The sequence below is a fragment of the Quercus suber genome, unplaced genomic scaffold, assembly GCF_002906115.3.
Source record: "Quercus suber isolate HL8 unplaced genomic scaffold, Cork oak 2.0 scaffold_340, whole genome shotgun sequence".
In the NCBI taxonomy this organism is placed as follows: domain Eukaryota; kingdom Viridiplantae; phylum Streptophyta; class Magnoliopsida; order Fagales; family Fagaceae; genus Quercus; species Quercus suber.
Window position 1 is genome coordinate 739718 of NW_027069792.1, and position 17702 is coordinate 757419.

At 36.7% G+C, this 17702-nt stretch overlaps 2 protein-coding genes across 3 annotated transcripts; both read right to left on the reverse strand.

Moving 5' to 3' along the window:
• Positions 1-293: 293 nt before the first annotated feature.
• Positions 294-4318, reverse strand: LOC112041117 (uncharacterized). The gene is made up of 3 exons (XM_065759739.1): positions 3792-4318; positions 3016-3166; positions 294-2472 (listed from the first exon to the last, which is right to left on the reverse strand). Exons 2-3 carry the CDS (start codon positions 3158-3160, stop codon positions 1133-1135), a joined length of 1485 nt encoding a protein of 494 aa, XP_065615811.1. The 5' UTR covers positions 3161-3166; positions 3792-4318; the 3' UTR covers positions 294-1132.
• Positions 4319-13742: 9424 nt separating this feature from the next.
• On the reverse strand, positions 13743-16580 carry LOC112041113 (UDP-glucose 6-dehydrogenase 1). Of its 2 annotated transcripts, none has more exons than XM_024074012.2 (2): positions 16447-16580; positions 13743-15492 (listed from the first exon to the last, which is right to left on the reverse strand). In XM_024074012.2, the coding sequence occupies exon 2, from the start codon at positions 15469-15471 to the stop codon at positions 14029-14031; it is 1443 nt and encodes a 480-aa protein (XP_023929780.1). In that variant the 5' UTR covers positions 15472-15492; positions 16447-16580; the 3' UTR covers positions 13743-14028. The 2 variants fall into 2 exon arrangements, with proteins under 2 accessions (XP_023929780.1, XP_065615812.1); XM_065759740.1 differs by lacking the exon at positions 16447-16580 and adding an exon at positions 15612-16420.
• Between the last annotated feature and the right edge of the window lie 1122 nt (positions 16581-17702).

Below are 17702 nucleotides of genomic sequence, written 5' to 3' on the forward strand. Positions count from 1 at the left end.
GATAAGAACTTTCGCACGGGTTAATGCAAATGTTTAGGTTCATAATTAAATCTTTGGTCATGGGGATGTTACATAGTACAACTTTTCAGCATACATTATACATTTTAGCTCTCAACTTGCCACCATTGGTGGAAGACACTAATTCAGGTAGCCTACTACCCATTTTTTTAGTTCATAAAATAAATTAAAAAATTGTCAATATGAAAACCAATGAAGCAAGATCCGATAGTGCTGCTACTTTTATTAATGGAATTATTCAGAATACTAAGAGCACTAGGCGCTAGCATATCATCTGATTAAATAGCTCATATTTATTAGGCAAAGAATTAAGGTCTGAGCCCACATCCACTTTGGTTTAACACCGCTCAACGCCTCAAACAAACATAAATACAAAAGGCAAATACGAAGAGGCACAATTACTAACAAATAAATAATAATAATAATAATAATAATAAAAACATTAATAGTAAAAGTTTCCATAGCAAACTACACCTCAATTCGACAGGAATCCTTTTTTTTTTTTTTTGGGCGGGTGGAGGGGATGTTGGTTGAAAGCCTTCGTCTTCTGAAATGGAATCTTCAAAACTAGATATGCCCATCCCAAGCTGATCCTGAAAAGGGGAAACACGATTTGTGTTTTGCAGACAAGGGTTTAGCAACCCACAAACTCAAAAGGCAAAATTCCATGAGTCTTACTTTGACACACTCATGGAGACCAACTACCTTTTGAGAAAATACTTTATATGCTTCACATCTTCCAATGTGTAAAAGATCTCACAAGGAAAACTATGTTAACCAGCGTCCTTAAAAGGCAGATAATCTACAACCATGCAAATCTTGTTAATATCATCTGCCATCTGAAAGGCCTGGAATGATCGATGCCCCAAAGATTACTTACACTCGTAAGAGGACCAAGAGAACTGGAGGAAACAAATCAGCTGTAGCTGATAGTTGGCCTTGCCATCCTTGACGCAAGACTCTGAACATGAAACCACTTTACTCGTATGAAGCAATTCAATCAAACCGCAAATTGGTAAAAATTTCCCCACCCTGTCTGTTATTATCCAAGCTTCACCATCGCAAGGCTCATAAACATATCCTGGAATGCTTCATAAAAATATCCTGGGATGCATTAAACATCTTGACATTCGACAAGATGTATCATTGAGTGTTTCATTTCTCCACCGGGCTCTCTTGCATTAGTCTCCCCATCAAGTGTACCACAGCTATCAACCCTGTCACGCTGACACTCATATGATGTGCAGGAGTCATCTTGAATATCATAATCCTCACCATTACTGCCGTGAATTTTACCACAAAGCTCTAAATCAATATCAACATGACAGTCACCGTAGAAAGTACTAACATGTGTTCCTGAAATATCATCTATATCTCCCCCATCATCTTCATCAGTTCCAACCCTATGAATAATGATGTTAGCACCATTGTTACAAGCATCTATCTCCTCCTCAACCTCAATATCATCAAGGCAATCCTCTACATGATCTTCCTGATGATTTGCAGTGGCATCTTGATCAAGTGGAGACTCTACCACAGAGTCTTCATCTTCATCTGCCAGTCCAAGTTCACTTTTTTGCCACTCGTCATTGTCACTATCAATGTTTAGCGGATCAAGTCTATTCTGCTCAGCACGTTTCCGAAGCATAAAGACATTGAAATAATAGCTCACAATGTCATTCTTTGTTCGAGAAGGGAAAACTGCCAAGAGATGGTCCCAAAAGTTCTTCCCCAATGATGCAGGGTTAGAAAGAACAACATCTTGGAAGGCTTGTTCTTCCTCTTCAGTCCATTTCTTTGCAACCTCTTCTCCCATCTCACAGAAACCCAACTCTTCAAATATTTCCTGCCCAAGATTTTCCCTTATTTTCTCTCTTGCTTCCATTACATGTTGTCTCACACATCTGACGGAACCCTCATCAAGGCACCTACAGTCACTTCTGGTTCCCCTGTTTCTGTAGCAAGAATTTGCAGATGCTTCAAGGTCAGGCATTGGAATGACACGAGTACCCATCAGTATCTCCTCACTAGCATCATCAATCAGGAGGCCTCCACCTGATTTGTGTACAAGGCCAAGCAGAGGATCCGAGTTATCCAGATGGTCTGAAGAGTTCTTAAGACCCTGTAGGCCCCATTCTGGAACGAAAGCTTGATGCTCTGGTCCAACAGAAACAAGCTTTCGTGTAGGACAATCGAAAAGGGATGAATAGATCTCATCAGACTGATATAAAGATTTTAGTTGGTGTTCAGCTTCAAAAATTTCTGGAAACAATGATAAATGAGCTGCTGCCTCTGACATAACATCAGCTCCAATGATACTTCCATTTACCCACAAAAATTGGGAAATGCTGCTGGAAGCACCGGTTTCTAATACCGTGGTCTCATTTGAGATTTCAGTGATTGCGTCATTTACAAGCCTTCCTTCATCTTGACATTTAATAAAACTGTCCTTGCCTTCACCATCGTCATATGGGAATTAGGTCAGGTATAAAATTGAATTGGAAATCTAAAGATATGATAGCACTAGTCCTAATGTGACTAATTTAAAAACATGCAAGTGACATGAAAATCATTGTAACAGGCTCAGAGCAAGTTCATGGTCAGTTTATATGATTTTTAATGAATTTTTTAAACCAATCAGCTGAAAAAAGCATTCAAAGTCACATCCCTGTTGTTTGACTGAAAAAGATGTACATGGGGAAAAAAAAAAAAAAAAGATTGCAGTTTGCTTCCATTCTAAATAAGTCAAATCAAATTTCTGGAAGGTGAGAAGGAAAATGGTGAACAGCCCAAGTTATGTCCATAAACCTAATTTGAAATTCCATCCAATATTGCCAATCTCTGTGTCAATGTTTTGGCCAAGTCATTCTATGCAAAAAACAAAAAAAATAAAAATCTTATTTATAGCAAGACAACTAGTAGGATGACACAAGATATATCACTTTTCTTACCAATTATCTCAAGCAATGTTATATGAAAATAGCAACACTATCCTACCTGAAGTTTGAGGCTTCTCCGGAGCATTGTTGGAAGGGACAATGTTAATAGTACAAGCACACTGACTAGAATGTTCTAGTTGTCTTGGTTTCTTAGAAGCAACCACATATGAATCCTCGCCAACAAGGGGCCGTTTGTGTATCATTTCGCCCTGCAAGTCAGAGTTAGTTATACTTTAAAAGAGAAGAAACATTTTCTATTATTTTATAGGTATATCACGACTACCATACCTAAATGGGATTGAACATGTGACCTCACCCTCTACCCCATACCTATTGGGGAAGTGAATGCACTTTGGTCCAACTCCAAGAACCATAGGCAAAAGAATTAACTTAAAAGACAGCAAGATCTGATATTCAATTTGGAGTAACAAATATTTTACAAAATCAAATTTCACAATGTACTTGCATCATCGTTTCTATCAACCAGCTAATCCTAATACCCACTAACAATATTACTTAGCCCAACGTAAGCTAAAATACATAATTAAAAACAGGATAATTTTTCAGATTCATGCAAGGGTTTGTGGTTTACAATTTTTCATTCCTTGACTCTAAATATCCTTTTCCATACTTTGTAACTTGGCTAATGAGCTCTAGCTTAAATAGCATTCCAATGATAATGTGTCATATTCAAACCATAATTGCAAGAACGATTATGTATCCCACAAAATTTAAGCCTCACATAAACTCCTTCCTATAGACTAAAAAGTTCAACTTCATAAGAAAACACATATGAAAATAGTATCATCAACTAAAGAAAGCATAATTTTATACCTGAGCTACAGGAGCTGGTGTAACTTGCAAAAATGTTGAAAAAACAACCGACGAAACGTGAACAATGAAGGAAGCTTATAGAACCCCCAAATCTTCAAAAGCCCCAAAAACCCTACTAGATCCTAGTTTAACACTGGTTTACGAGAAATCGAAATATAAGAAATACAGAGTTCATACAAATAATTAAAAATGAAACTTTTTGAGAAATCCAAAGAAATGCTCAACTTTTCACAAGATGAATTTTGGATCTTCAGCAACTGAGATTTATAGATCGAACAAAACCTAACGATGAAATCAAAAAATTTACCCGTAATTGTGAAAAATCCCAAACCCTAGAGTCAAAATTAGGGCACGGCGAGGTGTAAAACTGGGATCAATCCGTAGATAAGAGAGTGAATCGAAAACAGAAAGACTCGATTTTAAGGTTCAATTGAGGGATCCGAAGGAATAACAGAGATTTTGGATCGAAAATTTGGAACCCAAAAAAAATAAAAAAAGTTTTTTTTTTTTTTTTTTTTTTGAGAATGAAAAAAATAATAAAAAAGAAATTTGGAACCCAAAAAAAATAAAAAAAGTTTTTTTTTTTTTTTTTTTTTGAGAATGAAAAAAATAATAAAAAAGTTTGAGAGCTCATGGTCGGGACAAATTTATCGTTGAGTTCGGTGATCCGACGATGTTCTGAAAATGAGAACATGAATTTACAAAAACAAACACGAATCTTTTCACAATTACAGGATTTAGACACTTTGGGATACTGGGTACTCAGGGATAGAGCAGGAAAAGTTGCATTTTTTTTGCCACGTGGAACAAAGTTAAGAGCCTTTTTGGCGCCTGCATGTTATTTTTAGCTTTGCAAACGCCAAAAGGCCGTTGTTGGTTTGTCATTTGAAAATTGTTTATTTCATTTTCATTTGAAGGTGAAAACAATTTTTTTTTTTTTTTACATATTTTATTATCTTTTTTTTTTTCTTTTTTCTTTTTTGAGAATCCATAACTAGAGGCCAAGCTTTAATTCATAATAACTTAAAAGGTTACAAGTCTTAAGTTAATAGGAGAGCTATATCATCTGGAGAGGATTCAATCCAACTTGTAGCTCATTGCGAGAAACGGATTTCTTGACAAAAAAAGGGGCAACCGAATTGCCTATGCGTTTTATATGAGAAAAACTACAACATCAAAATTCATCAGCTACAATCAAAATGTCATTAATCACATGACCATTTTCAGGATTCACTGTGTCACCAACTAGAATAGCCTTGATAATAACCTCAGCATCACCCTCAACAAAAACTTCAAAAATGCTTAATTCCTTTGCAAAAAATAGAGCCCTCCTACATGCCAATGCTACAACCACTGCTGGAGAAGATGGAAGCTAGATTCTTTCTGTCATGGCTCCAATAACACTCCTTCTATGATCACGCACAACAGCACCCAACCAAGCAATACATAACTTATTGAATGTGGCCCCATCAAAGTTAACTTTGTATAGGGGATATAGAGGAGGGATCCAACGAATAGCTCTTTCACTAGTCAGCGATCACTGAATTTTCCTACCTTGCACTTGCTGAAAGTCATGAAGGTAAGCCATTGCTCTCTTTCGGACCTGTTGTACCTCAATGGCATACTTGCCCACTCGTGCTGAATTTCTTCTAGATCAAATAAACCAGAAAATCACGGCCATGAGATTAACATCCAACCTGTCCCTCATCTTCAAGAGCATCTCCCACAAATCAACAAACAAAAAATACTTATACCTGAGTAATTTTGCTACCACTTCATTAGTCTCCTAAATGGGAATGAGGGAAGCACAACTCCATAGGACATGCACTATGTCTTCACTTGCAAACTTGCAACTGGAATAAAGAATTGAGCTAACAGCATTTCTTTGCCAAAGATTATAGAGAGTAGGGAGAGCATTATGTGTAGCTTGCCAAATCATGTGTTTTACTTTGTGGGGAACTTGTAAATTCCAAATGCTATTCCACATCAAGTGGTTTCGACCTGGACTTGAGCAAGAGGGTAGCAACTGTTTGTTAGCACCAGCAAGAAGTTTATAGGCACTGCGAGTTAAGAAGGTACCTTGAGTGTTGTGCAGATAGCACCTCAGGACTCAAATCAATAATAGTAAATAAGCGAAAATTAAATAACAAGCACTCACAAAGAACACAAGAATTTACGTGGTTTGGCAAACTGCCTACCTCCGCAGAGACGACGAAGAAATTTCACTATAAAAAATAGGAAGATACAATAATACACAAGAACACTCTTAAGAAACCCAAATCCCAATACACCCTAACTCTCTCTCACCCATAAGACAAGAAAACACTATTCTTCTTCTTATGCGGCTACTGCTAGGTTTTTTTTAGGAATTGTCAAATTCCCTCTCTATATTGCCTTTCATCTCAAACCTAATATATATATATATATATATATGTCATAGGTCAGCAACACTAGGAGTTACATTCGTAGTTGTATTCGGTCATCCTTGACCGACTTACAAGCAATGGGCTTGGGCTTCAGTGGCAATTCAAACCAGCCACGTCAACAAATTTCCACCTTGGCTTGAATTGATCAAGCTACACGAGCAAACTCCTCCATTGCCTCCACCTTAGCCCTTAAGGGCTCACAAGCTGCAAACATCAATCAAGTCCAAGCAGTGCTTGAACTTGTCTGTTGGAACTGGCTTTATTAACATATCAGAGGCATTCTCACTAGTGAGAATCTTTGACAAAGAAATATCACCAGACGAAACCCATTCTCTAATCTTGTGATACTGCCAACAATATGCTTTGTTCTTGCACGATATACCTGATTCTTCGCCAAATGAATTGCATTCTAACTATCACAATGTAGCACCATGCTATCCTGCTTGAAACCAAGCTCATTAACCAGTCTACTAAGCTAAACGGCTTCTTTTCCTGCCTCTGTAATCACCATATATTCTACTTCTGTAGTGGATAAAGCAACTACATCTTGTAGTGCAGACTTCCAGCAAATTGGGCCACCAGCAAACCTAAACACATAGCCTATCATGGACTTTCTAGAATCAAGGTCCCCTGCATAGCCAGTCCACTAAGCCAAACGACTTCTTTTCCTGCCTCTGTCATCACCATATATTCTACTTCTGTAGTGGATAAAGCAACTACATCTTGTAGTGCAGACTTCCAGCAAATTGGGCCACCAGCAAACCTAAACACATAGCCTATCATGGACTTTCTAGAATCAAGGTCCCCTGCATAGTTGGAATCCACATAACCCACAGTTTTTGTACTAACTCTCTGATCAAATAGGATACTGAAATCACGAGTGCCTGTAAGATATCTAAAGATCCATTTTACTGCATTCCAATGCTTTTTACCTGGATCTGCCATATACCTACTAACCACACTGATTGCATGAGAAATATCAGGGCTAGTGCACACCATCAAATACATGAGACACTTAACTGCATTCGCATATGGCACTTTAGACATATACTCTGACTCCTCATCTGAACTTGGACACAACTGTGAGGATAATTTAAAATGGGCAGAAAGCGATGTACTAATAAGTTTTGCATCAAGCATACTAAACCTCTCTAACACCTTCTTAAGATATCCTTTCTGAGATAATCATAATTTACCAACCCCTCTATCTTGGTGAATTTCTATCCCAAGGATCTTCTTGGCAGCTCCAAGATCCTTCATGTCAAATTAACTACTCGACAAAGACTTTAACTTCATAATTTCTTGCTTACTCTTTATAGCTACTAACATGTCATCAACATATAGAGCAAGAAATATATAAGAGCCATCAGCAAGTACTCTAAAATAAACACAACAGTCATACTCACAGCGCATGTACCCATGTGTGACCATGAATGAATCAAACCGTTTGTACCATTACCTGGGAGACTACTTCAAGCCATATAATGATCTTTTCAACAAACAAACATTATCTTCCTTGCTAGGTTCTTTGAAGCCTTCAGGCTGTTACATGTAAATCTCTTCTTCTAAATCTCCATGGAAGAATGCGGTCTTCATATCTAGCTGCTCTAACTCCATGTCATACATTGTCACAAATCCTAGGATTACTTGAATTGAGGTGTGCTTCACAACTGGTGAAAAAATCTCATTATAATCAATTCCTTCTCTCTGTGAGTAACCCTTAGCCACTAACCGTGCCTTGAATTTTTTACCTTCCTTTTCTGACAATGCTTCTTTCTTGCAGAATATCCACTTGCAACCAATAGCCTTCTTTCCCTTAGGCAATTTCACTAATTCCCAAGTCTTATTCTTCTGTAGTGACTCCATCTCTTCTAACATTGCTACAAGCCATTTATCATTGTCTTTCCTATTTGTAGCCTCCTTGAAAGTGAATGGATCTCCACCACTGGTTACGAGAGCAAAACTAACCATGTCTTCAAAGCCATATGCTTTGTGAACCCGCTTCTCTCTACCTTTAGCAATTGAATAAGGCTTTTCTTGTTGCTGCTGTGGATCAATCTCAGCATCACCCTTATCACTGGATGAACTATTCTCGTCAAACTCCACCTCAACAGTTAATTTCTCCTGTGGACTATCATCACATGTCTCTGCTTCATTCTCTTTCAACATAAAAGTTTCATCAAATATGACATCTCTGCTAGTCACCGTTTTCTTTGAGATTGGATCCCAAAGCCTATAACCTTTAACACATTTTTCAAAACCAAGAAATACGCATTTTCTTGACTTCGAATCCAATTTAGAACACTCTCCACTTTACACATGCACATGAGCTAGACAACCAAAGATTTTTAGACTCGAATAATCAACTGATCTACCTGACCAAACCTCTTCTAGAATCTTGAAATCAATGGCTGATGATGGAGATCTATTAATAATGAAACTTGCTGTGTTAATTGTTTCTACCCAGAACACGTTAGGCAACCCTGCATTCAATCTCATGCATCTGGCTCTTTCTGCTAAGATTCTATTCATTCTCTCTGCAACCCCATTCTGCTGTGGAGTTCCTTTAACTATGAAGTGCGAGTAATCCCTTCTAATTCACAAAATCTTATGAATTCTTTATCTCTATACTCTAGTTCATTATCTGTTCTAAGGTATTTTATTTTTCTACCAGTCTGATTCTCAACTTATTTTTCACTTTTTAAATATGCTAAACACATCAGACTTATGCTTCATAAAATAAATTCATACCCTTCTAGAGTAGTCATCAATGAAACTAACAAAGTACTGAGCACCACTATGAGAAGAAACTGATATTGGGCCCCAAACATTTGAATGAATGTAGTTAAGAACACCCTTACTTGTATGAGAGCCTGTCTTAAAACTGACTCTATGCTGCTTCTCATACACACAATACTTGCATAAGTCTAGCTTACATGTCTTCACCCCTTTCAATAAATTTCTCTTGTGTAACTCTAACATACCATGTTCACCAATATAGCCAAGTCGCATATGCCATAATTTTATGTCGTCAATGCTGGACTCTACCGGAGTGGTGACTGCAACTCTTCCTACAACTGTGTTCCCAATCAATCTGTAAAGCTTGCTTACTTTCTGTCCCTTCATCACCATCAAAGTACCTTTGGTAATCTTCATGATTCCACCCTTTGATGAGTATGAATAGCCCAAATCATCCAATATTCCTAAAGAAATTAAATTCTTTCTAAGATCTGGAACATGTCTGACATTACTAAGAACTCTCACAACTCCATCAAACATCTTGATCTTCATGGTACCAATCCTAATAACCGGGCATGTAGCATCATTACCCATTTAGACCATACCACTGTTGTAAGGCTTATACGTGTCAAATCAATCTTTCTTTGGAGTCATATGATATGAGCATGCTGAACTAAAGCTCAAGATTCCAATAAAACATTGTTACTTGATGAAACTGAAAGTAAATCTGCACCAACTTTACTGTCATCTGATATTTCTTCAACAACTCTAGCTGATTCTATGGGCTTCTTTTCATTCTTCTTCTCCTCTAAATGCTCTTTTAACTCTTTACACTGATTCTTGTAGTGCTCTTTCTTGTGACAATAAAAGCACTCTACATCTTTCTTTGCACGTGATTTAGACTGTGATATGTTCCTGTTGGAGTTTCATCCTCTTGACCTGCTTCTGCCTCTATTGCTTGACTCAAACTTTACAATAAGTCCATCAGCCTGAGAACCATCACCATCTTGCTTCATCTTTATATGTGACAAGAGAGCACTAGTCACCTCCTCGAGTACTATAGTCTCTTTCTCGTACATCAACGTAGTCACTAGATGATCAAAAGAAGTAGGAAGCGACGCTAATAAGAGTAACGCTTTATTTTCGTCCTTATAATTCACCCCAAAACTTGACAGTTGGGTGTTCAACATATTAAATGTGTTGAGATGCTCCAACAGATCATAACCCTCCTTCATATGCAAACTATATAGTTGCTTCTTCACGTACAACTTGTTCGTCAGATTCTTTCTCATATAAAGACTTTCTAATTTTTCCCAAACCTCCTTTGCGGTCTTTGTTTATAGGATGTTGTGAATGACCTCATCACCTAGGTTGAGAAGAATAGCGCTAGCTGCTTTCGCATCCATCTCTACCCATTCTACATCCTTCGTTGTTTCCGATTTCTTCTCCTTCCCAAGCAAGGCCTTATGAACTCCTTGTTGAATTAGAAGATCTTTCATCCACTTTTGCCAAAGAGAAAAATTTCTCTTACCACAAAACTTCTCTATATCATACTTTATGCTTGACATCTTTACTGTGTTCAAAGGATTGAATCCTAACCTAGCTCTGATACCACTTGTTGTGTAAATAGCACCCTATAACTCAAGTCAATAGCAATAAGTAAGTGAAAATTAAATAACAAGCACTCACAAAGAACACAAGAATTTACTTGGTTCGGCAAACTGTCTACCTCCACGGAGACGACGGAGAAATTTTACTATAAAAAATAAGAAGATACAATAGTGCACAAGAACACTCTCAAGAAACCCAAATCTCAATACACCCTAACTCTCTCTCACCCACAAGACAAGAAAACACTATTCTTCTTCTTATGTGGCTACTGCTAGGTTTTTTTTAGGAATTGTCAAATTCCCTCTCTATATTGCCCTTCATCTCAAACCTAATATATATATATATATATATATGTCATAGGTCGGCAACACTAGGAGTTACATTTCTAGTTGTATTTGGTCATCCTTGACCGACTTACAAGCAATGGGCTTGGGCTTCAGTGGCAATTCAAGCCACCCACGTCAACATTGAGGTATGGGGAGCCAAACTTGATTATTTGCAATATCCTAGTTGCTCGCTGAGATGCCAAGGATAATGCTTGCTTCCTGGGGTATGAATACTTGTTTTACCAAATCAACCTTCCAAGTGTGTGTCTCAGCATTTATTACCATTTTCAAACATTAAAAACACACACACACATATATATTACTATCTTCTAAACAGAAATATCTTTTTCTCAATCAACCTTCTCACTGTCGCCCTCCATTTTCTTTCTCATGTTTATCTTATTACTACAAAACCACATAATTAAGAATAACGAATTACATTTAAACTTGGCTCGACCTGTCTTGCTCCTACCCTGAAGAGGAGATGGAACTAGGAAGAAATACGAATACCCATGATTAGATCACACCTCACCTTGCTTCCATCATTACCCCACCCTCTTTTTTCATGAGAGATTTGTGTCTTGTATAACAAAGAAATGGTAAAATACAAAAACTACCCATAAAATTTAGACTAAGTCAGATAGTATCAAAACTTTTCAAAAGCATTTAATTTGCTTCCTAAGCACAAACGTCATTTAATATTGTTTGATAATCCCCTCACTCTTCTTGTTGCCTTCTCCATCTTTGGCTACTATTTATTTATCAGTTGTTACTCAAATACTCTCACATGCATATAACTAGGGGATTTAAATCCTTGATGTTTCCATTGAAAACACCATGAGATGCCAACCAATTAAGTTACAAGGCTCTTGCTCCATTATGTTTAAAATTTAATTATTTTTCTTTTTGGATTCTTTTCCATACATGTTTAGAGTAAAATAGACAATTTGTGTATACTAGAGTTAGAAATATTATGTTCATTAGAAACAAAAATTAGGAAGACAATGAGTTCTTGTTAATCTAATTGTGTATGTATAAGTTTTGAATTTATCTAGACTGATTTATGAATACCATAATTTGGCCCCCTCAACCCAAAATTCTTGGCTCCGCCACTAATTGGAAGGAAACAAAGGATTTAAAAAAACTTGAAACTTTCAAAAGGTGTCAAGTGTCACTATTGCTTAGGGTGCAAATTGGATATTTTTCAAAAGTCTTGGTAACACTTGACATTAGCACAAATCTCAAGGGTGGTTTTGTATTTTATAGAGAGAGAGAGAGAGAGAGAGAGAGTGATATGCTAGTTAAACAAATGTGAAAGGAAGTTCAATAAGATATGGTGAAATTGTATTAATGCCACAGAATTTGGGAAAAATTGCTAACAATTGTATGCATCCCACAAAAGTTGGGCGTGGACAAAAGAGGGTGCCTCTTCCATAGTTCTAAACATGATATTGAAGAAGAGTGCTAGCAACAAGTTGTTGACTACTCACCTTATACTCACTTGACAATTTACAAGACTATTCATGTATATTATTTAAACAAATCACATGACTCATTAAAAAGTTACATGAGTAAAATTATACATAAATGGTTTCTTCAATCGTCACATCATATGTTAGAGCAAGATAGTTTCAAATCAGTTTGGAGCCAAACTTTTTCCTTTCAATATTTGTGTTGAATGTTAAAATAAACAAAGAGAGAGAGAAAGAAACCCGCAATCAATTAAATTTTTATAAATTTTGAATATACAAAACTTTATAAATAACCGTTAACATTTGTCACTCTAAAAAAAACCGTTAACATTTAGCTAGAAAGAATCTCTTGATTGGACTTAAACATGTTATATGTGCTATATGTGACGTGGTGTATATACACACTTTTGCATTCCTTGTTCTTGAAATATCATTCTATTTCAAAAGAGAAAAAAGGAAAATATGAAAAGAAAAGTACTACATTCTAGTTCCATAAAATCTAATATGATGCGGGCGGAAGTCCCAAGTAGTAGAACACATCTACTTCAAGAAAATAACCTCAAATTCACAAGGGTTTCTCGAATTCATAAGGAGAGAGAGTCTAAAATCCACCCAAAATAGAGACAATTTTTTTTTTTTTATTAAACTGAATATGAATTGTTCGAAGAAAAAAAAAATTACAGATTTAGAAACCTATTTGAAGGTTCCGTAAAGCTAACATTTTGAAAATATATTCTAAAATAAATTCTAATTAATACCTCACCATAATAAGAATCTAAATTGACCTAAAAAAACCTAAAATCAAGCAAATAAAAATCGTAAAACTAAAATTCAGAAAATTAAAATTAAAAATCAAAATTAATAAATAACAAAAAATAAATAAATTGCAGATTCTATCTTATATCATAATATAAGTTTGATGTTGGAATGAAAAATCATAATGCAACATAATAAAAGTTGGGTTTACAACTTTACATACTGTATTTGTGTTATGTAATTTATTGTTGGTATCGTAAACGGTTCTTTTACCACACAAAACATTGAAATTTTATGCCAGAGAGAAGTAGGAAACAAAAAATTAGAAAAGTGAGATCCAGCGCCATATCCTAGTAACTTCGAGCCAAGTTCTGGTGGCTCAGATAGTTGAAACTTGAAAGAAAATCAAAGTAGGTTGGTCTTGCTAAATAAATAAACTTCTCATCTGGTTCAACATGGGCTGTCGAGGTCAAGAATTTGCAGTCACCAAAGGCAAACTCTAACATCTTCTGTTATGCTACTAGTCTCATAAATGCATTCCCCTTCCTCATGAAAACTTAAGAAATACAAGCCTGTCAAATCCATCAGTTTCCGAAGAGAAAAGATGAACCAAAAAAGTAATAAGTTTAAACTCACCCCTGATATGCATTTAAGATAAATGCTTTCAAAAACATTCTAATTATAATAGCAGATCAAACAAAATAAATGATCAATGAAGTTCAACTTGGAATACAATGTAAGGCAAGACGTAGAGGCTCTTACTTTCACCAGAATTATACAAATACTCTTACTGCCGTGCGAAAGTAAGAAACAGTGGAAATCATTAAAAAATTGTAAAGAATCAAACGGATTGTCTCCCAACTATAATTCCTTGGCTCCCGGCATAAGCCACTCCAATGCATTTCTTCTATGCCACAGCAGGCATGTCTTTTAGCCATGGATCCAGGGGCTTACCAATTGAGTACACAATAAAACCAATCTCACGCAGCTTTTCCACATCAACGACATTCCTGCCATCAAATACAAAAGCTGGCTTCTGCATGTTATCATATATCCTCTTGTAATCAAGTGTCTTGAACTCATCCCACTCAGTCAGAATGCAGATACCATGGGCATCCTTTGTTGCCTCATAAGCTTCCCAAACCACTCTCACTTGCTTCACAGTGGAGGGGCTCATTGGCTGGAGGTGAATAGGATGATCCCAAGTAAACTTGTCCATTGTAAGGTCCCTCTGAATCTGGTCTTCAGTGACCTGTGGATCATATATGCTCAGCTGGGCCTTGTCTCCCAATAGCCCCTTGCACACATCAATGGCTGGGGTCTCTCTTGTGTCACCAGTATCTTTCTTAAAAGCAAATCCCAAAACAGCGATCTTCTTATTTGAAACTGTGTTAAACATGGAGGCAACAACACGGTTCACAAAGCGGTTCTTTTGGTAATCATTGATCTTGATGACTTGTTTCCAGTACTCAGCCACCTCAGGAAGGCCATTACACTCACAGATGTAAACAAGATTCAAAATATCCTTCTGGAAGCAGGATCCACCAAAACCAACACTAGCATTGAGGAACTTGGGTCCAATCCTTGAGTCCTTACCAACAGCATATGATACTTGTGTAATATTTGCCCCAGTAGCCTCGCAGAGGGCAGACATTGCATTAACAGAGGATATTCTCTGGGCCAAGAAAGCATTGGCAGCAAGCTTTGAGAGTTCTGCAGACCAGAGATTGGTGGTTAGTATACGTTCTTCAGGGACCCATTGAGCATAGACATCCTTCAATGCTTGGATGGCCTTTTGGCCTTCTGGGGTTTCCCGGCCTCCTATTAGGACTCGGTCTGGTTTAAGAAGATCTTCAATTGCAGTTCCCTCGGCAAGGAATTCTGGGTTTGAGAGAATTTGGAATTGGATTCCCTTGCTGTTGTGGGTCAGAATTTTTTCAATTGCCTCAGCAGTTTTGACAGGGACTGTAGATTTCTCAACAACAATTTTGTTAGACTTTGACACGTCAGCGATCATGCGAGCTGCACTCTCCCAATATGTCAGATCTGCAGCCTTGCCTGCCCCAAGACCCCGAGTTTTGGTTGGGGTGTTGACAGAGACAAAAACTATATCAGCCTCTGAGACATGTTTCTCCACGTCGGTGCTGAAGAATAGGTTCTTGCCCCGGCATTGCTTCACAACACCATCAAGTCCTGGCTCATAGATGGGGAGCTGGTCGCTGTTCCAGGCTGTGATCCGAGATACGGAGATATCCACAACAGCCACTTCGATAGATGGGCACTTGAGTGCAATAATAGCCATTGTTGGGCCCCCAACATATCCAGCACCAATGCAACAGACCTTCACCATTTTCCTTTTCAACTTTAACCCCTGAACAAGATTAGGTTCATGAATATCAGAAACAGGAAAACTCATATCCAGACGACCCAATTGCAATCAACCTACTGGACAAAACACAACTAAGAAATAATCTTTTAGAATTCACCCACCGCTAGAGGATAAGATCACACCCCCATGTTCACCAAAGACTGAAATATGAAAGGAATGGAGGAAAATGCCATATCTTTTGTTCAAAAATGGTTCCAAGCCTGGTAAAAAAAAAAATGAAAAATGTAGGGTTGCGGTAGATTGGTGGCCAGTGGAAAAATTTAGCCACCCTATTATTGTTATGAATTTTGGTTTTCCAAACATGTGATTTTTACATGATCTCATAACAAGATTGATAGAGAGGAAAGGGGACACTGTGCTTAAAAGTGGTTAAAAATGAATAAAACCTTGCAGACGCAGAATTTGCTAGAATCTTAAAGCTGAAAACTGGATTTTTCGGGCCGACTGAAGCAAAGAGAATAAACAGCTCATGACAGTGAAATAACGTGTTCTAACTTGACCAACAATGCAGGAATATAATAATGATGAAAGGTAAGCCAAATCGGATCTGACCCAAATACAGGATCAACATCAATTTTCTGCTTAGAAATAGAATAGAAATGCAGGTGACGGATCAAGACCATTAATATAACAACTTAACAACATTGAATTAATAGTTACAAAATTGCACCAGATCCATAACCAATTAGCTCGATTTATATACTCAATGTTAAGTATCAATCACAAAACAATCCTGAGAAATCTTAAAATCAAATACGGAAAGCGAAAATGGCAATAGATCTGATGAGCACAGAAATGAAAGATAAAGCCCATTTCAGATCACAAACAAAAAACTTACATAAACGTGTTTTTAGGGAAGGGGGGTTTTCAAAAATTAAGGTAATGTTTTTAGAATTGGAATCAGAAATTTGAAATAGAGGGTCGAGGTTTACTTACCTTCTGAAGTAGTAGTAGTTTCTCAAAGCCCTGTAGATTTTTTATTATTATTTTGTGAATGAGGAAAAGCGGGGTGGGAGGGAGCTCTTTATATACGCAACCAACCCATGTCCGAATCTGCCACTGCCCTTCTCTGCCAAAAAGGACAGGCCAGCCCCCAACCAAGGACCCACTACAGCTTGCTGTTAGCGTGGGACTCCCAACACGTTTTCTTTCGTATATATGAATCATACAATTAATTTCCACTAGGCATCAATTAATTTTGTGTAATAAGTGGGTCCAAGTCTAACAACAGTTTTTTTTTTTTTTAAGAAGGCATATAATAACTAACTTTTTTTTTTTTTTAATACAAGATATAATTTATACTCTAGTATAATCTAAGTGTATAAGTGTGTGTAAAACTCTCTCTTAAAAACTTGAACTCCAGCCTTACCCATCGCACGATGGTAACTAACTTATTTTTTAATAAAGTCTAAGTTGGTACCTTTTTATTGTCAAGAATCTTGTAATTAGTGCTTAGAGGATTCACATCTTCTTTTTACAAAATATTTAATTTTATTATTTCAAAAGTTACTTTATCTATTATATCATACTATTTTACAATACACCAAACATTCTAATTTTTATTTTATTATATAATATATTAAAATAATATATCTACGTAATAAAATAATATAACCTAAAACCCAATAAAACCCAAAGTCCGTGAAAGAGGGAGACAAAATGATAAGAAAAGAGGCTGAACGAATAAAAGTATAAAACAGAATAAAAATAAATAAATACAGGCTACTACAGTAAGTTGCATATATAAGAGCCTATTGTAGCAATATTGTAAATTGTTTAGATATAAAAACCGGACAAAGAATCATTTTAGTATTTGTGGATTGTAAAATACCATTTTGAGGCTTTTACAAGCCTCAATACTAATGCTTTGTAGCTAGCTTCAATTGGCTATATATGCGTGTGTGTATTTTCGAACTATCCAAAAATATACTCCATATCAATTCTTTATTAATAAAAAAATAAAAATAAAAAAAAAAAGAAAAGAAAAGAAAAAAGAGGATTAAAAATGTGAAATCAAAACGAAATTACAAAAGTGCCCATGCGCCGTGGAAAAGTCAAGCAGCAACTACTTGGCAATTGGCATTAGCATTGTGATTCTCTGATTCTACGCGCTTGCTCTGCAAAGCAATGCTCTGTAAAGCCATCATTCGTGAGTTTCCAGGATGGTCTCCTAAAAAAGGAGTCTTTTGGCT